General features: G+C 47.2%; 1 protein-coding gene and 1 non-coding gene across 2 annotated transcripts; both read right to left on the bottom strand.

The window, feature by feature from the left end:
- Positions 1 to 1,675: 1,675 nt before the first annotated feature.
- On the bottom strand, positions 1,676 to 26,660 carry LOC121005802 (gastrula zinc finger protein XlCGF66.1-like). The gene is made up of 6 exons (XM_040438566.1): positions 26,541 to 26,660; positions 3,285 to 3,434; positions 2,976 to 3,155; positions 2,779 to 2,902; positions 2,673 to 2,699; positions 1,676 to 1,725 (listed from the first exon to the last, which is right to left on the bottom strand). Exons 2-6 carry the CDS (start codon positions 3,360 to 3,362, stop codon positions 1,676 to 1,678), a joined length of 459 nt encoding a protein of 152 aa, XP_040294500.1. The 5' UTR covers positions 3,363 to 3,434; positions 26,541 to 26,660.
- On the bottom strand, positions 9,918 to 10,105 carry LOC121006588. The gene has a single exon (XR_005780341.1). It is a non-coding gene; the product is annotated as a U2 spliceosomal RNA (small nuclear RNA).
- Positions 26,661 to 27,234: the final 574 nt, after the last annotated feature.

Genomic DNA, 27,234 nt, shown 5'->3' with positions numbered 1-27,234 from the left:
CTACATCTTGCTTGAAGATCTCGGCCGAAATCCCATGTGGCGTGAGATTACGTCATCACGCAGGACAGCTTGATGACGCAATCTTGCGCCGCACAGGATTTCGGCCGAGATCTTAAACCAAGATGGCGGCGGCCAGCCTGTCGCGTGCAAATGGGGGCAGTAAGTTTATAAAATTAACAATAAAAAACAAGATTAAAATCACTCAGATGCCGCGATCATGTATGAATGCGGCATCTGAGGGGTACAATGACGAGGGTGGCGCTATCGCAGCTCCCCGTCATTGCACCCGCTACTTACAAAAAAATGCACTTCGTGGCGGAGTAATTAGTCACAAAGCAAATTTTGTGAAATTTGGGTCATCAGCTGAATCGAAATTTGCTCCTCTCTAAGGACGAGGCATGGGTCTTTCGTTTTGTTTTCACCCATTTTCTAGACATATTATGAGACCTATAATTGAATAGTCAGGGGTTTGGTACAAACAGATTATGAAACGGTACTAGCAAAATTGCAAGTGTGTTTTCCATAATTTAAAGACAGAGGCTCAATTATAGAGTAATTAAACTTTTTTTTTTCACTTAGATGGACTGTGCAAGTGCATAGTTATAGCTTTTCATTTTTTTTTGCAGGTTTTCCTTTTCAAAACCTCAAGTTGCTACATAGGTTTATTGCCAGCACAGCACCAAATAGCATTCTGCTGCTATGCTGAACAAGTGCACATTATTGGAAGGGCCTCATATTCATGTTAACTTACTAATATACTTCATTCACCGGGTCCGTTCTCTTCCCTGCGTACATTCTACACAAAAATATGTGGTCCAGTCCCTAAACTTATCAACCACTGCCCATTGCTAAATAAATTACTAGTTTTGGTGGCTCTGCAGTGGAGCGCTCGTCCCCGCTACGGTCACATGTTTCCAGTTCCATGCAGTCACGTGGTATAGATACAGTTGAAGCAGCTCACGTATACCATGTGACCGCATGCCACTGTAAACATGTGACTGTAGCAGGGACTCGCCCTCCACGGTAGAGGGGATCTTGACGAAAAATGAAGGAGAAGATTGATAACCCAAAAAATAGTCCCTGTACAGGGTCACCATTATTGAGATAAAACATAACATTTACTATTTATGCTAAAAGGAAATACAAGTGTGATCCATTAAAACTATCAGGGTCCTTCTGTCACTATTCTGTTATGTCCTAGGTCTAGTGGCCTCTGTGTGGTCTGGCTGCAGGTACCTATTGGATTCTTCCAAAATAGCAGATGAGTGCTCGATTTTGTGAATACTCGCTTTGATTTGCTCATCTATAGTCTAAAGATAATCATTTCATGGACTTATTGTTTAAATATGCGCTTTCCCAGGTTATTGGATAATGTAGGAATGAGATCTTCAGCAGCATGCTATGTTTAGGGACATAGAGAAGACAAGGAGGAGTAGCTGGTGGAGGGAGCTCTCCAGAGGGATCTGATAAATGATGCTGTAATCCTGTAGTTCACAGGACGTCAGCCACACAGGACAGACTGATCTCCTGTCTGACAGGACAGCAAGCCTCGGACTGGTGGTCAGACTGGAGATCACAGGTATCCATAATAAATCAAAGGGTATAAAATGTACGGATGCATCTGAGCATATAGAAAATTGCTGGAGAGTTGACATTTGTGCTGATGAAAATAATCCTAAACTGCTTTTCCAATGGTTCCCTGGCCCAGGAGGGCTTCACTATTGGCTGGGAAAACAAAAGGCAGGAGCAGGATTACAATAAAATGTGGCAGGTCCTTGAGCTTCCCCTTAGCACAACCCAAACTCCCCTGATGAAGCCAGCGCCCTGGTGAAACATGTAGGAGGGTTTGCTCATGGGCATCTTTTTTAGGCAGGGAACCGCTATTCTACCGCTGGCACGGGATAGTGCTTACTGACAGACAGACGTACAGAATCTACCTCCTGATGGAAGTGTGTGTGGGCAAATTTAGAAAACTGCTGGTGAGTTAGGCTCTATTCACACGTCCGCAATGTGTTTTGCGGATACACGGAGACACGGATCCGCAAAACACGGAAAGCGGCAATGTGTGTTCCGCATTTTGCCGACATAATAGAATATGCCTGTTCTTGTCCGCAATGTCTCATCCAGCATGGAGGGCAGAGTGCTGGATGTAGTGTGCGATCACATTTGCATTTTCCGTTTGTATAAGAATAGGACATGTTCTATTTTTTTGCGGAAACGGAAGCAGAAGTGCGAATCCGCAAATGTGATGCATTTATATCCTGATGTTCATGTTCAAGCTGACAATCCGAGCACAACTATGGTTGACAGTTTGTAGTATTGCATGGACCTCTCAGAAAACTGTTGTGCCATTCTTGTGCAGCCACAAAAGATCTGCAACAGTTCACAGGGGAGGCCATTTTAAACGTCTGTACAGGCAGAAAATTGTGAGAAGATCCAGACAACATGTAAATGTCTATGGTCAGCTGTAATCCTGCCATCTCCACCTTACTCATTATACAAGGATAAATCATATAATACTGGTGGATAAAACAAGACCGAACACAATATCTTCACAGCCTTCTACAGATCATAGGGGACATTTCATGAGACCTTATCTCTATCTACCTGATCATCCTGTGGGACATTGTGATGTTCTTCTGAACCATCCTGTGGAAGAAGAGGACTGGGACATCTCTCCGGTGTTCCTCTCTTCTTTACTGTAGGAAACACATCCAGTGACTAAATTAATTTCTTGCATAAAGATAATGAGAGGACGCCTTCAGTCATGTCTATTACCTGGTGATGTGAGAGGCCAGTGATCTTCCTTTATGATGTCCTTGTAAAGATCTTTGTGTTCTTCTAAATACTCCCACTCCTCCATGGAGAAATAGACGGTGACATCCTGACACCTTATAGGAACCTGACAACACAATGATACAGTCATCACCCAGATCCCTTCATAACATTCCTGTATAATGTCCCAGCATTCCCACCTCTCCAGTCAGCAGCTCAATCATCTTGTTGGCGAGTTCTAGGATCTTCTTTGTATTGATTTCCTCATGTATCAGGAGGTGAGGTGGGGGCCCAGTGATAAGGCTCAGGGTTCTTCCCATTCCTTCAGACACAGGGGCCTGACAACGCTCACTAGAGGTCTTCTTCACTACTGTGTAGTCCTGGTTATGGAGAGACACAGTAATAAATATCACTCCATACATCTACAGAGTCCCTCACCTCTCCAGTCATGTCCATTTGTTAGTAACATAGATAAGATGATGTAATGTGACATCATCAGAATCTCTAACCTCTCCAGTAAGCCGGAAGAGGATCTCTAGGGTGAGATTTATTATCCTCTCTGCCATCTTGTCCTTGTCCCTATCCATCCTTGATGGGTCTATCAGGAAAAGGATCTTATATAGAAGATATCCACTGAGCGGATCCTATATTGCAGGAACCTGAATGGAAAGAAGAAGAGACTATGTAAAATCCTACAAAATCCCATGTAAAATACAATTACTGGAGATAATAAGACGAGACATCGGAGGAGATAATAAAGTTTAGATTATGTGTTTGTCTCTTTTTATAGTGATCGAAACATGTGTGAGGTCAAGGCAGTTTCATGGTATGTCACACCTTCACATGACCCTACAGCCAATGTAAGACATCATCAGTGATGCCACAGCACGTGGCCACCATAGGCCTCAATGGTCAGGTGATATACATACAACCATCAGAGCTCCAACCAATATTGTCGTGCAGTGATGTAAACAGACTGAAGGAGACCACAGGAGCCTCAGTGCTGGAGCAGTGGAGGATTCTACAGGTCCAATCAGGGTAATCGTAAAACGCTGCAGAATATGTTGGCGATACATACATAAAGATTATTATTGTTATCTAGACAGACATTGGGTTGGCAGATTTGGTTTTTGGCAGCTCCTCGCGACCACACAGATGTTGTAGTTTAATAGACTTATTTGTAACAAGCAGCATGACAAAATACAAAAGGTCCTTAAAGGGTTTCTCCAGCAAGTACTCAGGATAGGTCTTCAATAAAAGATCAATGTAGAGGTCCAACTCCCAACGCCCCTGAACAATCAGCAGGTGGCACTTATACAGATGTATGGATATGTGGTTACACAACATTTTTAATTACATGCTAATATAAAAGCATTCAGATCAGGTGCTGGCTTGAAAAATTTACAATGTTTCCAATAAAGTTTGTATAATCGCTGTGCTTCTTTTTTGGACCTCCCTAATGTATTTTTCGGACATATTATTCACTGTTTCAGCTGCACAGCTAGATGCATTTCACTAAGAAGCAGAGAACATATCACTTCTGTGAAATCTGCCATCACTGTAATGCTTTGATGTCCATTTCTTTACTTCACACTATGTTTGTTTTCAGCTCCCGACCTCGCAGAAAAGATAAGGAGGAGTAAATCACACTTACAGAAAGGCAGAGGAGTTTCCTGATTAAAACATTCGGTGCCTGGGCTCCAGATGTTTTGTCTCAGGTCCCAAATGTACTGCCTGCCAGATAGATACTACTGTATTGCTGTCCTAAGTGCGGCAATACAATTGAATCTAATGCATTGGAAGAGCTGAAGGACCTGTGATGACATCACAGTCCATGTGATCAGTGCTGAAGGCAGTGGCTGAGGACCTGTGATGAGGTCACCATCATGTGACGACCAGTGCAGGAAAGAATCGCGCTCTGCAGTGAAGAGAAGTCCTTAGGATAAAGCTGTGGCGAGGTCTGCTACATATAGAGAGGCAAGTGAAGGGAAGGGTTCGGTGTGAGAGCCAGAGTAATGCTGGGGGTTGTGGTTATTTAACTGGGACTGTATGTTATGGCTAAAGAGAGGGATGTTATTTACATGGGACTGAATGTTGAAGATGGCTGTGGCAGGGTGATGTTGTTTACATGGGATTGCATGTTGGGGGCGGCTGGGGAGGGGGTGATGTTATTTACATGGGAGTTGGGACTGTATATTGGAAGGGCTGAGGAATTATAATTTCTGAGGAGACTAAAGGGGGGGAATATATATACTGGGGGCACTGTAGGGGGCATTATAACAGCAGGGGGCAGTATAAATACTGGAGGGCTATTCTACTAATGGAGGCTCTCTTGAGGAGCATTATTTCTGTAGGGGCCAGTATTACTACTTGAATCTAATGCATTGGAAGAGCTGAAGGACCTGTGATGACATCACAGTCCATGTGATCAGTGCTGAAGGCAGTGGCTGAGGACCTGTGATGATGTCACCATAGAGATGTACCAAACTATTAGCCGGCGAACATTGCTTATTCGTGTTCGCCGCGGCGGGCGAACATATGCGATGTTCGGTCCGCCCCCTATTCGTCATCATTGAGCAAACTTTGACCCTGTACCTCCCAGTCAGCAGACACATTCCAGCCAATCAGCAGCATACCCTCCCTCCCAGACCCTCCCACCTCCTGGACAGCATCCATTTTAGATTCATTCGGAAGCTGCAGTCTTAGTGAGAGGAGGGACAGTGTAGCTGCTGCTGATTTAATAGGGAAATCGATAGCTAGACCAGTGTATTCAGTGTCCACTCCAGTCCTGAAAAACTCATCTGATCTCTGCTGTAAGGACAGCGTCCTCACAGCACCCCAAAAAGACCTTTTTAGGGCTAGTACATCAGTCTGCTTTTTTTTCCCCTCTGTAATCTAATTGCAGTTGCCTGCCAGCGTGTGTGTCAGGCTCACAGCGTATACTGTGCCCATTTGCCTAGTGCGACCACTCATATCTGGTGTCACAGTAGCTTGCATTTAAAAAAAAAAGAAAAAATTTTTTTTGGACTGTAATATAATAGCAGTTAGTTGCCTGCAAGCGTGGGTGACAGGCCTACTGCGTGTACTCTGCCAACTACTGCCAGTGCACAGTACCACCAGTGTCACTCATATCTGGTGTCACAGTAGCTTGCACGCATAGTACAACTAAACAAATCTAAAAAAAAAAAAAACAGGCAGAGGCAGGCCACCCCGCAGGGGCCGTCGTGGTCGTGGTGCTGTGATTCCCTTTGGCCCTAGAATAATGCCCAGTGTTCAGAGGCCACGTACCCTGAACTCGAAAAGTTCTGAGGACATAGTTGACTGGCTAACACAGGACACCCAATCTTCTACAGCTTCCGCTCAGAACCTTGACGCACCATCCTCCTCCAGCTCAGCTTCGGGCACCTCTCAAGTTACCACTCGCCCGCCTGCCGCCACCACCAACACAAGCACCACAGCCGCTTTACTTGATCTGTCAGAGGAGTTATTTATACATCAGTTTGAAGAAATGAGTGATGCGCAACCATTATTGCCAGAGGATGTAGATAACAGGGATATGTCTCAGTCAGGCAGCATTACACACATGGACATACGGTGTGATGATGATGTTGTACCCGCTGCTGCTTCCTTTGCTGAGTTGTCAGATACAAGTGAAGCGGTTGATGATGACGATGTGTCCGTGGATGTCACATGGGTGCCCGCTCGAAGAGAAGAAGAACAGGGGGAAAGCTCAGATGGGGAGACAGAGAGGAGGAGGAGACGAGTTGGAAGCAGGGGGAGGTCGTCGCAAGGAGCTAGTGGCACAGTCAAACAGCATGTATCGGCACCTGGGGTCAGCCAGACAGCACGCCAATCAACGCATGCTGTTGCCACCACCAGAATGCCGTCATTGCTCAGCAGTGTGGCATTTCTTTTGTGTGTCTGCCTCTGATAACAGCAATGCCATTTGCAACCTGTGCCAAAAGAAACTGAGCCGTAGGAAGTCCAACACCCACCTAGGTACAACTGCTTTGCGAAGGCACATGATCTCACATCACAAACGCCTATGGGATCAACACATGAGTACAAGCAGCACACAAACTCAAAGCCACCATCCTCCTCCTGGTCCAGCATCTTCAGCCACGTCAACCACTGCTGTCCTCCTTGCCCCCTCTCAACCACCCGCCACTCCGCCTCTCGCCTTGAGCAGTTCCTCCACATCTGCCCACAGTCAGGTGTCTGTCAAGGACATGTTTGAGCGTAAGAAGCCAATGTCACAGAGTCACCCCCTTGCCCGGCGTCTGACAGCTGGCTTGTCGGAACTCTTAGCCCGCCAGCTTTTACCATACAATTTGTAGCTTTTGGGACACCACAGTGGAAGTTACCCAGCCGAAATTTCTTTTCACAAAAGGCAATTCCCAACCTGTACTCTATTGTGCAAAATGAAGTCATGGCATCTCTGGCACACAGTGTTGGGGCAAGGGTCCATCTGACCACTGATACCTGGTCTGCAAAGCACGGTTAGGGCAGGTATATCACCTACACTGCGCATTGGGTAAACCTTCTGACGGCTGTCAAGCATGGAATGCGTGGCTCTGCATAGGAGTTGGTGACACCGCCACGACTTGCAGGCAGGCCTGCTGCCACCTCCTCTACTCCTCCTACTCCATCCTCTTCACTTATCTCCTCGACTGAGTCCTCTTCTGCTGCTTCGTCTTGCTCCACATCAACTGCACACCCCCAGCTCCCCAGGGGCTATTCCACATACCGGATACGACAGTGTCACGCCGTCTTGGGGTTGACTTGCCTAAAAGCAGAGAGTCACACCGGACCAGCACTCCTGTCCGCCCTAAACGCACAGGTTGATCAGTGGCTGACTCTGCACCAACTGGAGATCGGCAAAGTGGTGTGTGACAACAGAAGTAATTTGTTAGCGGCATTGAATTTGGGCAAGTTGACACATGTGCCGTGCATGGCACATGTGTGTAATCTGATCGTACAACGCTTTGTGCATAAGTACCCAGGCTTACAGGACGTCCTCAAGCAGGCCAGAAAGGTGTGTGGCAATTTCAGGCGTTCCTACACGGCCATGGCGCACTTTTCAGATGTTTAGCGGCGAAACAACATGCTAGTGAGGCGCTTGATTTGCGACAGCCCGACATGTTGGAATTCAACACTCCTAATGTTCGACCACCTGCTCCAACAAGAAAAAGCAGTCAACGAGTATTTGTAGGACCGGGGTGCTAGGACAGCCTCTGCGGAGCTGGGAATTTTTCTGCCACGTTACTGGACGCTCATGCGTCCTTTTGAGGAGGTGACAAACCTAGTCAGTCGCACTGAAGGCACCATCAGTGACATCATCCCATTTGTTTTCTTCCTGGAGCGTGCCCTGCGAAGAGTGCTGTATCAGGCCGTAGATGAGCGCGAAGAGGAAGAGTTGTGGTCACCATCACCACCAGAAACAGCCTTATCATCATCGCTTGCTGGACCTGCGGCAACGCTGGAAGAGGAGTCTGAGGAAGAGGAGTCAGAGGAGGAATGTGGCTTTGAGGAGGAGGAAGACCAACCACAGCAGGTGTCCCAGGGTGCTCGTTGTCACCCATCTGGTACCCGTGGTGTTGTACGTGGCTGGGGGGAAGAACAGACCTTCAGTGAGGACGAGGAACGGGACATGAGTAGCTCGGCATCCAACCTTGTGCAAATGGGGTCTTTCATGCTGTCGTGCCTGTTGAGGAACCCTCGTATAAAAAGGCTGAAGGAGAACGACCTGTACTGGGTGGCCACGCTACTAGACCCCCGGTATAAGCAGAAAGTGCCTGAAATGTTACCGATTTACCTTAAGTCGGAAAGGATGCAGCAGTTCCAAAATAAATTAAAAAGTACGCTTTACACAGCGTATAAGGGTGATGTCACAGCACAATGGGAATCTAACAGGGGAAGAGGTGAAAGTAATCCTCCTCCTACCACGACCACGCCGGCAAGGACAGGACGCTTTACAGACGTGTTGTTGATGGAGGACATGCAGAGCTTTTTAAGTCCTACGCATCACCACATTCCTTCGGGGTCCACCCTCAGAGAACGACTCGATCGATAGGTAGTAAACTACCTCGCCTTAACTGCAGATATCGACACTCTGAGGAGCGATGAACCCCTTGACTACTGGGTGTGCAGGCTTGACCTGTGGCCTGAGCTATCCCAATTTGCGATAGAACTTATGGCCTGCCCCGCTTCAAGTGTCCTGTCAGAAAGGACCTTCAGTGCAGCAGGAGGAATTGTCACTGAGAAGAGAAGTCGCCTAGGTCCAAAAAGTCTAGATTACTTCACCTTTATTAAGATGAATGAGGCATGGATCCCGAAGGGACTGGCAGTGGGGGATGCATTTGACTAAAAAAGGCCTGATGAGATGAGCTGCCTTGGGCTAAAAATGGTCCACACACTGCTGTATTTTATCTCTGCATGCCGGATGACTTGCGTGACTTATCTGCCACCAACTAGGGTTCAAGACGCAATGTTTTAGTGCACTTTCTGCCTGGAAAACATAAATTTTTCTGGCAGCGGCTGCAACAATACCTAATTTTTCAGGCATGTGTACATGCCAAATTTTTCTGGGCTCTGGTGCTGCACTGTGGCTGCAAAAACAAAACAAAAAAAAGGCACATACATGTGTCAATTCCCCTTCGTGATCGTTACCTTGTTGTGGTGAAGGGGCCTGCGTATCACAATGAAGCGACCACCTCTATGAGTGTGTTGGCAATGGCAATGTTAGCACACCCCAGATGATAAGGTCGTTGCTTCATTGTGAACAGACCAAAAGCGATCGGCTGGATAATTTTGCATAGAAAAAACATTAATTTTCTTTGTGATCATCTAAGGTGATCATTAAAGCCTTCTAGGCCAACAATGGGCCCACACTGCAGAATCATTGTTTTCTGGGTCACTTAACTGTCACTGAACTACCTCAGCACGACCATAGGCTTTGAAAAAAAAACCATCGCCTGCAATCTCCCAAACGTGCGCACGAGCACAGTCATCACTACACCAAGATTGACGCATAGAGGAATAAAATTTATGTCATGAGTGTGTCAACTATTGACAACTCTTTGCGGTTGTCTAAAATATATTCTATACACGTCCGCTGATAGGAATAGTACTACTTAACATACCACTCATATTGGGATTGCATATTGGGATTGCATAGCTGTGCCCCAAATTGGAAGTAAGAGGACCGACCAAGCATCTTTTTCCATCTCCCGGTTCCTAAAATCTATTCCATACACCGGCCCCTGATAGGGGACAAAACAGAGATTAAACTGTTAAGAACAGATTTTTTTTTAATAAAAAAAAAAAAAAAAAAAAAAGAAGGACAGCCTCTGCGGAGCTGGGTATTTTTTGGCTGCGTTACTGAACGCTCATGCACAATGGCTGTAGGCTCATGTGTCCTTTTGCGGAGGTGACAAACCCAAGGCAACATCATCGACCTCATCCCATATGCGTTTTTTTCTGGAGCGTGCCCTGCGAAGAGTGCTGGATCAGGCCGTAGATGAGCATGAAGAGGAAGCGTTGTGGTCACCATCACCACCAGAAGCAACCTGGTCGTCGTCGATTGCTGGACCTGCGGCAACACAGACAGAGGAGTCTGAAGAAGAGGAGTCAGAGGAGGAAGGTGGCTTTGAGGAGGTGGAAGACCAACCACAGCAGGCATCCCAGGGGGCTTGTTGTCACTTTTCGGGGACCCTTGGTGTTGTACGTGGCTGGGTGGAGGAAGAGACCTTCAATGACGTCAGTGAGGACAAGGAACGGGACATGGCTAGCTTGGTATCCAACCTTGTGCAAATGGGGAGTTTGCGGTTGTGCAAATGGACTGTTTGCGGTTGTTTGCGGTGCGTTAAACGGGGAGTTTGGTCTGTCAGAGTTTGGTCTGTCACTGTAAAGCGGGCGTAACCCTTGCACTACCTGAACGATACATCATCATACCTTATAGTATACACACACTGGATGTTTTAAAGCACGTTATTCCAAACAATTTAGAAATGTTAGGTGATTTATGCCCTTTATGGATTAAAACCAGACTCTGTCAACTATGTCATTTTCCATGGGAGTTTTGCCATGGATCCCCCTCCGGCATGCCACAGTCCAGGTGTTAGTCCCCTTGAAACAACTTTTCCATCACTATTGTGGCCAAAAAGAGTCCCTGTAAGTTTTAAAATTCGCCTGCCTATTGAAGTCTATGGGGGTTCGCCCGTTCGCGAACATTTGCGGAAATTCGCGTTCGCCGTTCGCGAACGGAAAATTTTTATGTTCGCGACATCACTAGTCACCATCACATGACCAGTGCAGGAAAGGATGGCGCTCTGCAGTGAAGAGAAGTCCTTAGGAAAAAGCAGTGGCGAGGTCTGTTACATATAGCGAGGTAAGTGAAGAGAAGGGGGGTTCGGTGTGAGAGCCAGAGTAATGCTGGGGGTTGTGGTTATTTAACTGGGACTGTATGTTAGGGCTAAAGAGAGGGATGTTATTTACATGGGACTGAATGTTGAAGATGGCTGGTGCAGGGTGATGTTTACATGGCATTGCATGTTGGAGGCGGCTGGGGAGGGGGTGATGTTATTTACATGGGAGTTGGGACTGTATATTGGAGGGGCTGAGGAATTAAAATTTCTGATGACACTAAAGGGGGGGAATATAAATACGGGGGGCACTGTAGGGGGCCTTATAACAGCAGGGGGCTGTATAAATACTGGGGGTTCTGTGAGGGCAGTATAAATACTGGAGGGCTATTCTACTAATGGAGGCACTCTTGAGGAGCATTATTTCTGTAGGGGGCAGTATTACTACTGAGGGCACTCTAGAAGGGAATTAATATTGGTGGGACTTTGAAGAGCACTAATACTATGCGGGGCATAGCGAGCATTTTCCGGTTTGCCATCTTGTGAGTCTATGTTACTAGGGACGGATCTTGCCTGACAACAGGCAGCGGATGGCAACTTATGTGGAAGTGAGAACCCAGTGTGCGAGATGTTACAGTTTTTCCAGGTGGATAAATGAAGTGAACCAACAGAGAAAGCCGGAATTAGTACTTACCGGTAATTCATTTTCCATGAGATCACCACGATGGCCATACAAGGAGAACGGTTTAAATTCCCCCCTCCCACCACCAAACACCAGTGCTTCCAAAATACCAGAGTAAAAGGTAGTGGATACACACGTGAAAAAATAAAACAGAAGATATTACTTTATATCAACCCCAAAGTAACGAAAAGGGACGGAAATACGGGCAGTCGTGGTGATCTCATGGAAAATGAATTACCGGTAAGTACTAATTCCGGCTTTCCATAGCATCACCACGACGGCCATACAAGGAGATATACCAAATATGAATTTAAGGGGGGGGGCACAGTCTGAAGGACTTTTTGTCCAAAAGACATATAGTTTTTTTTTTAAAAGGTCCAATCTATAATGTTTGGCAAAAGTATGGATGCTGGGCCAAGTGGCTGCCTTATAGATCTCCTCAAGGGAGACACCCGCTCTTTCTGCTTGACGACATTGCCCTAGTAGAATGGGCTTTGATATTATCAGAGCAAGATAGATTCTGTAAGGAATAACAAGAAGCAATGATAGCTTTGATCCATCTGGCAATGGAGGACTTGGAAACCTTCTGACCCTTGTTTCTTCCTCCAAACTGGATAAAGAGGCAGTCCGACTTCCTGAAATCTTTTGTGGTTCTAAATAATCAAGAACTGCCCATCTAACATCAAGCGAATGAAGGATAGATTCCCAATCATTTGACGGGTTGTTAAACAGTGAAGGTAGAGTGATCTGCTGGTGTTTATGAAACTTTGAAACCACTTTCGGTAGAAAACACGGATCTAGTTTTAGAATTATCCTGTCGTCCAGGACCTGTAGGTAGGTGATGGCCACCAGGAATGCGGTCTTGAAAGATTTTAGTTTCAAGGAGCAGTCACTCAGAGGCTCAAATGGAGAATGTGATAGTCCCTTAAGGACAATATTTAAATCCCAGGTGGGGACATGGGACCTTAGAGTCGGACGTAACCTCGTTATTGCCTTCATGAATCGCCTTATCCACTTATGATTTGCCAATTCGGTGTCATAAAAGCAGCTGAGGGCTGATACCTGGACTGAGTGTAGATGGTCTCAACCCCATGTCAAATCCAGATTTTCAGGTAAATTGAAAAAGTGACCTTCTTTCTGGAGGCTTTGAGGGTGGAAATTACTGCATCCGATAATCCCTGATGCCTTAGCATCTGGGTATCAGGATCCAGGCTGCTAAGTTGAGGAAGTCCAGGTTTGGGTGAAGAATCGGACCTTGGTGAAGGATGTCTCTCCTTTTTGGCAGGATCCAAGGATCCTCACTGGCAAGGTTCCACAAGATTGGGAACCAGCTCTTTTTTGGCCAGTAGGGCGTTACTAGTATGACTGAAGCCTTGTCCTGAATGAATTTCTGTACCACCCTCGGGATTAGCGGAAGAGGAGGGAAGGCGTAATAAAAACCTCGATTCCATCTGAAAGAGAATGCGTCCAGAAATTTTGAGCTGTCTCTGGGATTTAGGGAACAAAAAACTGGCAATTTTGAGTTTACCCGTGTGGCAAAGAGATCTATTGCTGGTCTGCCCCATTTGTCCGTCATCGTCAGGAAAACTTCCTCGTTTAAGGACCATTCTGAGTGGTCTATCTTTTTCCGGCTGAGGTAGTCTGCTTCCACATTTAAGGACCCTTTTAGGTGGACTGCAGACACTGAATGAACAGATTCGATTCTGCCCAGATGAATATTCTTGCCGACAAATCTAGCAGGCTGCTTGATCCCGTGCCTCCCTGATGATTTAAATATCTTATCACTGTCGTATTGTCTGACAGGACCCTTATGTGATGGCCTTGATGAGGAGTTTTGGCTTTCTTTAGAGTTTCCCAGACTGCCATCAATTCTCGAGAATTCGACGACTGGAGACTGATCGACTTTGGCCAGACTCCTTGGTAATAAGCATCTCCGACCTTCGCTCCCCAGCCGCACTGGCTTGCATCCGTGGTGATCTGGGTGTAGGGATTCTTTGACCACGTCACCCCCTTGGAGATATTGAGTCTGTTTTTCCACCAAAGGAGGGAGGTTTTTATTCTTTGAGGGATGATCACTTTTTGGTCTAGGGAAGACTCCCTTCTGTCCCAGATCCTGAGGATCCACATCTGCGGGGTTCGGAAGTGGATCTGGCACCACTGAACAGATGGTATGCAGGATGTAAGTATCCCTAAGAGACTCATTGAGTCCCTGATGGAGTAGGACATCTTGGAGTTGAAGATGGAGATTCTCTTTTGGATGACTTGTATCTTGCTCAGAGGCAAACAAGTTAGCTGTCTCTGGGAGTCCAGAATGACCCCCAAGAACTGGATCCTTGTTGTCGTTTTTAACTGTGACTTTCCTATGTTGATCACCCAACCTAATCCCTCCAGGGTCTGACGGAAGAAATTTAGATCTCTCTGCAGTAGGAGAGCAGAACAGTTTGAGATCAGAAAATCGTCTAAGTATGGGAAAACTGTCAGACCTTCCTTCCTTAGATAGGCAACTACCTCGATCATTAGTTTTGTAAAAACCCGAGGGGCTGAGGATATGCCAAAGGGGAGAGAGGTGAATTGGAAGTGAAGAATTCTGCCTCGATGGTCTCTGACCGCGAACCTCAGGAACCGCTGAGAGCTGGCATGTATTGGGACATGATAGTAAGCGTTGGTCAGGTCGACCGTGCACATTACTGAATTGTTCTGAAGCAGAGGAACTATTGATTTTAGGGTCTCCATCCTGAATTTTTGATAGGCAATGTACTTGTTCAGGAGCTTTAAGTTTATTATGGTTTGATAAGAACCCTCCTTCTTTTTCACTAGGAAGAGGTTCAAATAGAACCCCTTTCCCTGTTTGGACGGTGGTACTTCCGCCACTACCCCTTTTGCGAGTAGTTCCCGAATGCCTACGTGAATAGGATGATTGGGATCTGGTACCGCAATTTTGATGACTATGAATCTTTTTGGGGGAGGGTCTGAGAACTTTATTCTGTATCCTGACTCTATAATCCTCAGAGCCTACGAGTTTGAGGGTATTTCCTCCCAACGGGGAAAAAACATCCTCAGTCTCCCCCCCTACCCTGATGTCACTGGTTCTCGTTTCCTTTTTGGGAGGAAGAGGAGGGAGCTTTACCTCTACCCCCTGTGGGATAACGGCCCAACTTGCCCTTACCACTGTATTGTTTATTTTGGTTGGAAGGGGCACGAAATGGATACTTCCTTCTATAAACTTTTTCCTCCGGGAACCCATTTTTATCAGAGACTTTTTCTAAAATGTTATTTAATTCTGGGCCGAAGATATACTCCCCAGAAAAAGGAATGGCACATAGTCTGGATTTTGACACCTTGTCACTTGACCAGCACTTAACCCACAAGGCACGGCGGGCCGCATTAGACAGACCCGCATCCCTTGCTGCAAAACGTACCGACTCAGCGGAGACGTCCGCTAAGAAGGCGGTAGCAGATTTTAACAGGGGAATGGCACCCAAAATCTCCACCGTTGTGGAATCGCTGGAAGCCCTATTCTCTAACTCTGAGAGCCAGACGTACATAGATCTTGCAACTGATGTGGCCGCTATGTTTGACTTAAGTGTGAACATGGCCGCCTCCCATGACCTTCTCAATAGACCGTCTGCCTTCCTATCCAGCGTGTCTTTGAGCTGTGAGGCATCTTCAAATGGTAGGCTGGTCTTTTTATTGACCCTAGCTACCTGGGCGTCAATTTTAGGACTATTGTTGAAGGTCTTAGCCTCTTCCTGATCAAAAAGAAGCCAATTTTTGAAGAATTTGGTAACTCCTAGACGTTTCTCCGGATCCGCCCATTCATCCAAAATCATCCCCTTGATGTTTTCATTAATAGGGAAGACTTTGGATTTCTTCACCCTGAGACCTCCGAACATCTCGTTTTGTACTGACGGAGTAGAATGCACCACCCCCATAGTAGCCCTAACAGCCTTTAAAAGCTCAGGCATAACTTCAGAAGAGAAATAAAATTTTCTTCTGCTCTCTGAAAATTCTCACTCAGAGTTTATCTTCATCCTCACCATATTTAGAAGAGGAAGCCGAATCACCATAGTCTTCAGAATCAGATGAAACATAATCGCCTGATTTGTGACGTTTGGAGGGGGGGCTCCATAAAAGCGGGTTTCTCTCTTTGTAGTGCAGAAATGTCCGCAAAGGAGGACTTAATCTCCTCCTGCATCATAGATCTACCGTATTTTTCGCCCCATAAGACGCACTTTTTCTCCCCCCAAAATGGGGGAGAAATGCCCCTGCGTCTTATGGGGCGAATGCTTGCAGTTTTACATCGCAAGCTGCGATGGAGGAGCGAGCGGGGACTCGGGGAGGGACTGGGAGGAGGAGCTGGGGGCTGGCAATAGTGGCGGGGCGGTGCAGTCAGTGTACTATAGCCCAGCCCCTCCGGTATACTAATATAAGAGGTCTTATTCAATTAATTGAATTATTAAACATGTCCCCGACTCCTAATAGTACCTTACATCCTAACAGCTTCAGTAGAATGCCGGCAGGCAGGCCTGGCGGGCGGCAGCGTAACTCCCTGATGTCACGTGCCTGCGCCGCCTACTTTATGAATGAAGCAGGCGGCGCAGGCAAGTGACATCAGTGAGGGACGCGCTGGCCACCCGGCCTGCCTGCCTGGGTTCTACTGAAGCGGTTAGGATGTAAGGTACTATTAGGAGTGAGGGGGCATGTTTAATAACTATTAATTGAATAAGACATCTTATATTTGTATACTGGAGCGGCGGCGGTGGGGGGGGATCTGTGGATGGCACTGTTATGGGCTGGGGGGGTCTGTGGATGGCACTGTTATGGGCTGGGGGGGTCTGTGGATGGCACTGTTATGGGCTGGGGGGGTCTGTGGATGGCACTGTTATGGGCTGGGGGGGTCTGTGGATGGCACTGTTATGGGCTGGGGGGGTCTGTGGATGGCACTGTTATGGGCTGGGGGGGTCTGTGGATGGCACTGTTATGGGCTGGGGGGGTCTGTGGATGGCACATATATAACAGTGCCATCCACAGATCCCCCCAGCCCATAACAGTGCCATCCACAGATCCCCCCCCCTGTAACAGTGCCAGCCACAGATCCCCCTGTAACAGTGCAAGCCACAGATCCCCCCCATAACAGTGTCCGTCATCCACAGATCCCCAGTAATAGTGCCATCCACAGACCACCATTAGTTCCAAACCCACCAAACACACAGCACACCTTTTGGTTAATAATATTTTTTTTTCTTATTTTCCTCCCCAAAACCCTAGGTGCGTCTTATGGGCCGATGCGTCTTACGGTAATTTCGTCCATGAGGGACGGCGGTTCCTCACGGACAATTTTAGCAATGCAGTCCCCGCACATTTTCTTAGGATGGTCATCAGGTAAACGCTTAAAGCATGAAATACACTTTGAGGATCTCTTGGGCTTTCTCAGCGGATCTTTAGCAGTCTGGAACAGCCAGAAAAGCCCATTAGAACCAGGGAAAAGATCTACAATAGTGTGCCCAGGTGAGAGAAGAAACAAAACTCTCCCCTATGGGGAACTTACTGACGGCAGGGTAGAGGCCTCAGTGTGATCAGACGCAGACATCCTGGAGGGGTAGCAGAGAGAGTGATCACTCACCACAGGATGCTGCAGCAGGGGGATCCATTTAATTTTTTTTGACTGGATCCCGCCATCAGAAGGCCATCCGCGTCACTTCTGGCGACGTCACTGCTGGCCGGAAGTGACGAATTTGCACAGCGCTGCATGGCGCTGAGCGCGCAACCCGGCTGTGGTTTCAGGGAAACCGGCGAGCGTCTGCGATCCGGGAGCAGGCCCCAGAACAAGCGAAGGCGAGTCTCTCCCCGGCCGAAGCAGGTACGTGACTCCACATCATGCAGGACCTTCATCTTCACGGCGGCTGCACATGGAGACCTTTCTCCGCCCCTGTCCTCTGTAGGGACAGAAAACACTGGTGTTTGGTGGTGGGAGGGGGGTATTTAAACCTTTCTTTGCTTCCTGCCCCTACAGAGGTCAGGGGTCAATCTACTTTTATGGCCGTCGTGGTGATGCTATGGAAAAAATGGTATGGTGTTAGGCAGGAAGTGCTCAAACCCATATGCAGTTGTGCATGTATTTACAGGGGGAGCAAACTCCAGCAAAAACGCATACCGTGGAGGATGCCCGTAGCGGACCACAAGTACCACAATATATATGCTACACAAGATAGCAATTATGTGGATGTGATAACCAATATAACAATATAATAACATTTGCAAAGACAGGTGCACTCTGCTGCGGTCTTACTAAACCCTCATACGGATGTTTAAATTGAGAGATTAGCCAACATATCCTACTGTGGAGGACATGTCTGAGCCCGAGCACCACGCCAAGGTTTCCCAAGTAGCTCGGGACCTAACACTCACCTACCTGTGCCATATGGGCAATACCAGGAGCCAGTGGGGGCGAATTACAGGAGCGTAAGGTCTCTAAGGATCCCTCAGAAATAACTGCAGCTGCAACAGAAACTGCACAACCATAAAACTCCACCACTTTATCAGCGCTCCAATACAAAAACGTGTTATGTCCGTATAAACCCACGTATCTAAAGAAATATATCTATAACATGCTGGGCAGTGCACCAACCGTTACATGGTGCACCTCGCTGGATACTGCCGCCTGCTCCCGCTCAGTAGTGATGGACGAACATCTGCCGGGACGGTTCACGAATGCGATCGTGCGAACGCGATCAAATGTTCGCGAACCGCAAGTTCGCGGCGGGTCACAAATATTTTAATGGCAGGCGAACCTGAAAAACCTTCAGCTCATATTTACAGCCAAGAAATAATTACTAGAAGTGCACAAATAGTCCCACAACATGGACAGTGACATACCAGATGTATTATTCGAATTTGCGATCTCCATTCATTATTTTTTTCAATGCGAAATATCGGCAATATAATTTTCGCGTACACGCAAATGCACTATAAAGAAAGTATATTGGTATATAACACTCCGCTTCTATCATTTTTTTTTGGGCGGGGGCGACTGGTATATCACACCAGTAGAAATTATTTGTTCCATTAACGCTCGTCCCTCTATATACCTGCAGTATCGCAGCAGAACCGCACACAACTGCCGCACAATACAAATGCACTATAATATACTGTCTAACATAGAAAGTATATTATAACATTGTACAAGGAAGGCAATCCATTAGAATATACATGAAGATAAAACGTAACCTTTAATAATGTTACTATGAGGGTCCATAAACACGTCCGTAAGTGTTTTGCGGATCCTCAAAACACGGATACCGGCAATGTGCATTCCGCAGTATGCGGACCGCACATCGCCAGCACTATAATAGAAAAAGCCCAATCTTGTCTGCAATTGCGGACAAGAATAGGACATGTTCTATTTTTTGGGGGAAACGGAAGCACGGATGCGGAAGTGTGGATCCGCAAATGTGGACAGCACATTCCGGCCCCATTGAAAATGAATAGGTCTGCACCCGTTCCGCAAAATTGCGGAACGAATGTGGACCCATTTTGCGGACGTGTGAATGGAAAAGATATCCCTCAAAATAAAAATAAATAAAATTATTAAAGTTAAGCAAAAAGCATAGATGTGGTCGGCAATAACAAGTGCTCGGCGGCACCAAATCAGAAACCATATGTCCTACCACAATCCGGGGGGTTCCAGTGCACATCCATGAATCCCGGAGGGAAAGCAAAAAACATCTATCCCTGACCTAGATGATGATGTGGTATTGAAGGACCGGGTGGGCAAAGAACTGTCCCTGATATTGCCCTACAGGGGGTGCTATTCTGGCCCTGGTAGCCTAACCACAGACCACCCGCCCTGATAAGAGCGACCCCCTCCGGGACCTTACCCTATATAAAAATGGCACTAGTAAGACCCTAGCCCCTAGGCCCCTGACTTCCAGGTGATCACTATATAGATATGTGTGTGTTTGACTCATTATAAAAGTATATTATAAGTATATCGCACCCCTCTGTGTATCACACCTATCGATAGCACACCTATACTAGTGCTTAAAAGGACTTGTGTGGCCCTATTAGCTAGTGTTTGGTGTCCCTAACAGCCTGTCCCTGCTCCACACAGCAACCTCTCCCTACACTGGCAAAACACTGAATGTAAAATGGCCGCCTGATCAGGTTTATTTATAAGGTAGGGGGGGTGTCCATGTGCTGAAACGTCTCAATTGGCTGTCCTGTACCACCTGATTTAATCAGCTGACTCTGGCGCCCGCGTCACGGCCATCCTAGCGCCGACGCTGCCGCCTCCAAATGTGAGAGGGGCAGCGCTGTCTGTTTGTCTGTGTGTCGTCTGCTTATGCCCTGAGCTCCTGATGATGTAGAGAAACGCGTCGAGCGTTACTGGGCAATATTAGGCACATTCGATATTAGCTGCTAGGATATGGGCGCAGTACCGTCCCAGACACATCGTTCGCGTCATGGGTCAAAGTTCTTCACAATGTAAAAGAATATGGTGGGCGCGAATATCTCCATATGTTCACATGTTCGGCGAATCGCGAACACGCAAAGTTCACCGCGAAATGACCGCCGGGCAAACCGCAAGACCATCTCTACCGCTCAGTATAATGGGGTCCGGCAGAGATCCGACCTCTATACAACAAATACCGCTGCACGCAGAATATTCTGTCCGGCTGATTCCCAGCATTCTCTGGTGTGAACATGGCCTTACCCGATCCCCTGTCCCTGCAATCTGCAGTACCTCCGCCGCACTGCGCAGCCGATGAATAATAATGCGGGGAAATCTAATCGCAGTTTATCTGTCATTTCACCATCACACATAATAAAGATGGCGGAACCTGATTTTTCTGGAGCAAATACCAACATGGTGTAGAGATGGGTCTGCACGGCTAATCGGTGGAGAAGCCTTCTGGAGGTTCAGGATGAGGACCCCACAACAAGAACATTCGCGGCGCCCCCCCACTACAACAGGGACATCCGTGGTGCCACCTCAACAACAGGGACATCCGTGGCGCCCCCCCCCCCCCACAACAGGGACATCCGCGGCACCCCCCTCTACAACAGGGACATCCACGGCAACCCCCCCTCCCCCACAACAGGGACAACTAGGGATGAGCGAATCGAGTTTGGATGAAACATCCGAAGTCGTTTTGCATAATACTTCATTTGAATACTGTACGGAGCGAGCGCTCCGTGAAGTATTAGAATGTATTGGCTCTGATGAGCCGAAGTTATTACTTTGCGAAGTCTCACTTCGGGTAATAACCTTATAAATTAATTACTACTGTAAAAAAAACATTTCCCGAACTCTGGTTCGGTTCCAAATGGTACGTACAGTATTAGAATGTATTGGCTGTGATGAGTGGTACCTTGGCATCGAACCCGAGTTCGGGAAATGTCTTTTTACAGTACAAAGTACAGGATATAGGAAAAAGAGACAGTTGCCATAATGAAGCAGAGAGCCATCGCCAGGATCGGCTCCCTGCTCCTGCTTCATCATCCTCCCCCCTGCCGGCTCTCCACACCTCTGGTCTGTGCGGGGGGTGGGGCCAGCCGTTAGCCTTGGCTCCGCCTCCTTCACAGACTAGAGCAGCTGATGTCCTGCTGCTGCTGCTGCTAGGAAGAAGGTAAGTATGTGGTGTTTATTTTTTACATTCTGTGAGGGGCACAATGTGGGCACATCACAGGGGGGCACAAGGTGGGCACATCACTGGGGGGCACAAGGTGGGCACATTACTGGTGGGCACATAACTAGGCCCATTACTGGGGGGCACATAACTAGGCACATTACTGGGGGGGCACATTACTGGGGGGCACATATAACTGGGAATATTCCTGGGGGGCACATATAACTGGGAATATTCCTGGGGGAACATATAACTGGGAATATTCCTGGGGGAACATATAACTGAAAATATTCCTGGGGGGGGCACATAACTGGGAATATTACTGGGGGGCACATAACTGGGAATATTACTGGGGGGCACATAACTGGGAATATTACTGGGGGGCACATAACTGGGAATATTACTGGGGGGCACATAACTGGGAATATTACTGGGGGGCACATAACTGGGAATATTACTGGGGGGCACATAACTGGGAATATTACTGGGGGGCACATAACTGGGAATATTACTGGGGGGCACATAATTGGGCATAATTCTGTGAAGGAGGCACAATGTGGGCATAAATACTGTGGGGCGGCATGAAGAGGGAATAATTACTATGTGGGGGCATTAAGGGGACTGGTTGGGATTTGGTGTATAGGTATGTTTTGGGCGGAGTTAGAGGAGTGGCCCAGGGTGGAAATTTTTTTGCTGCTGCACGCTTTGCGTGCCGTACAATCTGTCCCTCTTTGTTCGTTTACAAAGTTGGGAGGTATGGAATCTTTCAAGTGCAACTCTTTAAGTGCGTGTTGTAATATTACAGAATGTAATATTATGGATATGGAATCCACTTTGTCATCACTGCCTACTGACCATCACCCAATTCTCTCCTCTCCAGGTATGTCTGCATTGAACCTAACTGCTGCACCAAGCTTTTCCGGAGTCTGATATTGTTCACGCCCCTCATCTTTCCTTTTCATCCCTGGTATGTCTCCACTGAACTTTAATGTCTCTTTCCCTGCTGGATTTATTGAGTATTTGTTTACATTGACTATTTCACCCCTGTATCTGGTCCTCCCTTGATTAGGCCATATGTAGCCCCCTCCCCTCTTGGTCATATCTGATTGAACACTGAGTTCTATAAATCTAAGTTCCTAAGTCTTGCAGAACTTAGTCTTTCCAAATGCAACATCTTTCAAGTGCAACTCTTTAAGTGCACATACCGAATTATACCAGAATTGAACCAGAAGGGGACCAAAGATAATTACAGAAATAGTTAATGCAAACAAAGGTTTCAATTCATCCTACTCTTCCCACTTTTTCAAAACCTCCTGAAATACCCCCACATGCGTTCACCCAGCAAGGAACTATTCATCTCTCCCTCCATCTTACCTTCTCATCTGACCGCTTGCACAAACCTGTTTGGCAAAACACTTCCTTCCCAAACACACCAAGATACCTCATATCCTCTTTTATTCTCACCTACTAACAGTTTCTCTGCTTCTCCTTATTGCTGGCGATATCTCTCCAAATCCAGGCCCCCCTCAGCAAATCCCCACTATCACCTCTACCTCCTACAAATTGCTGCAACCCCTTAAACCTAATAACCATTCCTCTGACCCCTGCTCCTTTGGTTCCTCTTGCATTATGGAACACACGCTCTGTATGTAACAAACTGTCCTACATTCATGATCTTTTCATCTCTTGAAATCTTTCCTTTCTGGATCTCACAGAAACATGGTGGACACCCTCTGACACCTCCTCCCCTGCTGCACTCTCATAGTGGATTTCATTTCACTCACACTCCCCACCCTGGCTGAAAAAATGGTAGAGGAGTTGGTCTGCTCCTATCAGGCACCTGCTCCTACAGCCCAACTCCACAGCCAACCTCCATTACACTCACTTCATTTGAAGTACACTCTGTTCGCATCTACTCTCCCTCCAACCTCCAAGTAGCTGTCATTTACCGCCCCCCAGGCCCAGCCACCATCTTTCTTGACCACTTTATCACCAGGCTCCTACACTTTCGTTCTGCCGACATCCCCACTATCATCATGGGTGACTTCAACATCCCTATTAACACCTGCCACTCAGCCGCCTCTAAACTCCTATCACTCTCTTCCTCCTTCGGCCTCTCACAGTGGTCTTCAGCTCCCACCCACAGAGATGGTCACACTCTGGATCTTATCTTTACCCGCCTCTGCTCCCTATCTAACCTTTCTAATTTGCCTCTCCCCCTATCTGACCACAACCTACTCACCTTATCTTCTTTGCTCTCTTCTGCTGCTCCCCCGAAACAAAGACTAGAACACCCACAGAGGAACCTTACTTTCGCTTTCTTTCCGACTCTCTTCTGCCACTCTCTACCATTTGTTCCCTCCAAGACCCAGATGCTGCCACCACCCTATATAATACCACAATAAGTACAGCTTTGAATTCAGTTGCCCCCATCACACACAACAAAACTTGAAAAATCGACAGACAACCCTGGCACACCAACCTGACCAAAAAACTCTGACAAGCTTCCAGGGCTGCTGAGCGGCGATGGAAGAAATCCCACTCTAAGGATCACTTCACTGCATACAAGCAATCCCTCCTCATATTCAAATCCTCACTGGGTGATGCAAAACAGGCGACTTCTCATCTCTCATATCTTCCCTGTCCCACAGCCCTAAACAACTTTTTAAACACTTTTAACTCCCTTCTCTGTTCCCCAACGCCCCCACCCTCTCCTATCATCTCAGCTAAGGACTTTGCTGCATACTTCAAACAAAAGATAGTCAACATCAGAGAAAGCTTCAGTGCACGGTGCCCACAGACCCTCTACACAGCTGCTTGGTCCTCTTTTCTCAAAACCCACTTCTCAACCATTACAGAAGAAAAACTCTCCACTCTACTCTCCCGATCACATCTCACCACTTGATCCAATCCCATCCCACCGAAACCCTAACCTCACTACAGTGTTTATCCCAGCTCTAACTCATCTCTTCAACCTATCACTAACCTCTGGTGTCTTCCCCTCTGGTTTTAAACATGCTACCATTACACCCATCCTCAAAAAGTCTTCACTTGATCCATCTTTTTTGTCCAGATATCGCCCAATAACACTTCTTCCATATGCCTCAAAACTACTTGAACAACATGTCCATTCAGAACTGTCCTCTCACCTCTCCTCCTGCTCACTCTTTGACCGGCTACAATCTGGCTTCCGACCCCACCACTCGACTGAGACTGCCCTCACCAAAGTCACCAATGACCTACTAACAGCCAAAACCAAAAAACATTACTCTGTCCTCCTTCTCCTTGACCTGTCAACCACTCCCTTCTGTTACAAACTCTCTCATCTCTTGGCATCACTGACCTGGCCCTCCCCTGGATCACATCATACCTCACAGATCGGACATTTAGTGTCTCCCACTCTCACATCTCAGAGTCCCATGGCTTTCAGTATCTTTTTTTTTGCTGACGACACACAAATCTTCCTCTCTGTTCCAGACATCACCACCTTACTATCCAGAATCCCACAATGTCTACCTTTTATATCATCATTCTTCTCCTCTCACTTTCTAAAACTTAACATGGATAAAACAGAACTCATCATCTTTCCCCCATCTTGCTCACCCCCCAACAGACCGATCTATCACGATCAATGGCTGCACACTCTCCCCGGTCAACCAAGTCTGCTGCCTTGGAGTGACCTTGGATTCTGCCCTCTCTTTCCGACCGCACATCCAAGCCCTTACCGGCACCTGCTGCCTCCAACTCAAAAACATCTCCCGCATCTGCGCTCTCCTCAACTTTGAACTGCGAAAATGCTTGTACATGCCCCTGTCATCTGCAACATTCTCCTCTGTGGACTCCCATCTAGCACTCACACCCCTCCAATCTATCCTCAACTCTGCTGCCCGACTAATCCACCTCTCCGCCCGTTACTCCTCTACCTCTCCCCTCTGCCAATCCCTTGACTGGCTCCCCATTGCCCAGCGAATTCAGTTCAAAATACTAACAAATACATACAAGGCCGTCCACAACCTGTCCCCTCCCTACATCTCTGAGTTACTTTCTTGATACATCCCCACACGCACTCTCCGATCCTCACAAGACCTCCTTCTCTCCTCTTATCACCTCTTCCCACAATTACCTCCAAGATTTCTCCCGTGCATCCCCCACACTCTAGAACTCTCTACCCCAACATATCAGACTCTCACCTACAGTGGAATCCTTAAAAAGAAACCTAAAAACCCACCTCTTCAGACAAGCCTACAACCAGTGACCATGCTGCCTTTATACCGCCATGACCAGCTTCACCCGCACCTACTGTGACCTTCTCCCATACCATGTAGATTGTAAGCCCTCACGGACAGGGCCCTCTCTCCTTCTGGACCAGTCTCGTTTATAATTAGTGCAGTTGTCTGTATTATGTATGTATACCTCTTCTCATATGTACAGCGCCATGGAATGAATGGCGCTTTAATAATAATAATAACCTGTAATGATCCTGAAGGCTGCTCCGTGCTGCATCTCTTTAAGGCTACTTTCACACTTACGGCAGAGGATTCCGGCAGGCAGTTATGTCGCCGGAATTGCCTGACGGATCCGTCAAAACGCATGCAAACTGATGGCATTTGTCAGACGGATCAGGATCCTGATCTGTATGACAAATGCATTTTAGTGCCGGATCCGTCTCTCCAGTGTCATCCAGAAAAACGGATCCGGCATTTATTTTTTTTTCAAATTTTTTGCGGTCTGAGCAATGCTGGATCGTTTTGCCGGAACACTCGGCATTAATCATGTCACTGGGAAAAATATGTCGGATCAGGAATTCTGGCAAATGTTCTGGAGTTTTGGACGGAGATAAAACCGTAGCATGCTGCGATATTATCTCCGTCCTTAACAGTCAAAAAGACTGAACTGAAGACATCCTGATGCATCCTGAACGGATTACTCTACATTCAGAATGCATGGGGAAAAAACTGATCAGTTCTTTTCTGGTATAGAGCCCCTAGGACGGAACTCTATGCCGGAAAAGAAAAACGCTAGAGTGAAAGTACCCTAATGCAGGTCTTAAACAGGTCTTACATGTGTGGAGCTGGTGAGTGTTCCTCTTACCTGGGCGGGGCGTGTCCTCCTCTTCCTTTGACAATCCTTCACCATGGACGGTCGGGTGTTTTGATTTCTACAACCAAGTGCAGAAGTCAGGCTCCAGGCTGTGCTGCAGGAGAAAGTAAAGGACCTGTGATGATGTCATGACCATGTGATCATGTGTGGGAGGAGTCAGACTCCAGGCTGTGCTGCAGGAGGAAGTAAAGGACCTGTGATAATGTCATGACCATGTGATCATGTGTAGGAGGAGTCAAGCTCCAGGCTGTGCTGCAGGAGGAAGTAAAGGACCTGTGGTGATGTCATGACCATGTGATCATGTGTGGGAGGAGTCAGGCTCCAGGCTGTGCTGATGGAGGAAGTAAAGGACCTGTGATGATGTCATGACCATGTGATCATGTGTGGGAGGAGTCAGGCTCCAAGCTGTGCTGCAGGAAGAAGTAAAGGACCTGTGATGATGTCATGACCATGTGATCATGTGTGGGAGGAGTCAGACTCCAGGCTGTGCTGCAGGAGGAAGTAAAGGACCTGTGATAATGTCATGACCATGTGATCATGTGTAGGAGGAGTCAAGCTCCAGGCTGTGCTGCAGGAGGAAGTAAAGGACCTGTGATGATGTCATGACCATGTGATCATGTGTGGGAGGAGTCAGGCTCCAGGCTGTGCTGATGGAGGAAGTAAAGGACCTGTGATGATGTCATGA

Source organism: Bufo bufo, chromosome 6, assembly GCF_905171765.1.
Source record: "Bufo bufo chromosome 6, aBufBuf1.1, whole genome shotgun sequence".
NCBI lineage: Eukaryota > Metazoa > Chordata > Amphibia > Anura > Bufonidae > Bufo > Bufo bufo.
This window is presented reverse-complemented; position numbering and strand designations above follow the sequence as displayed.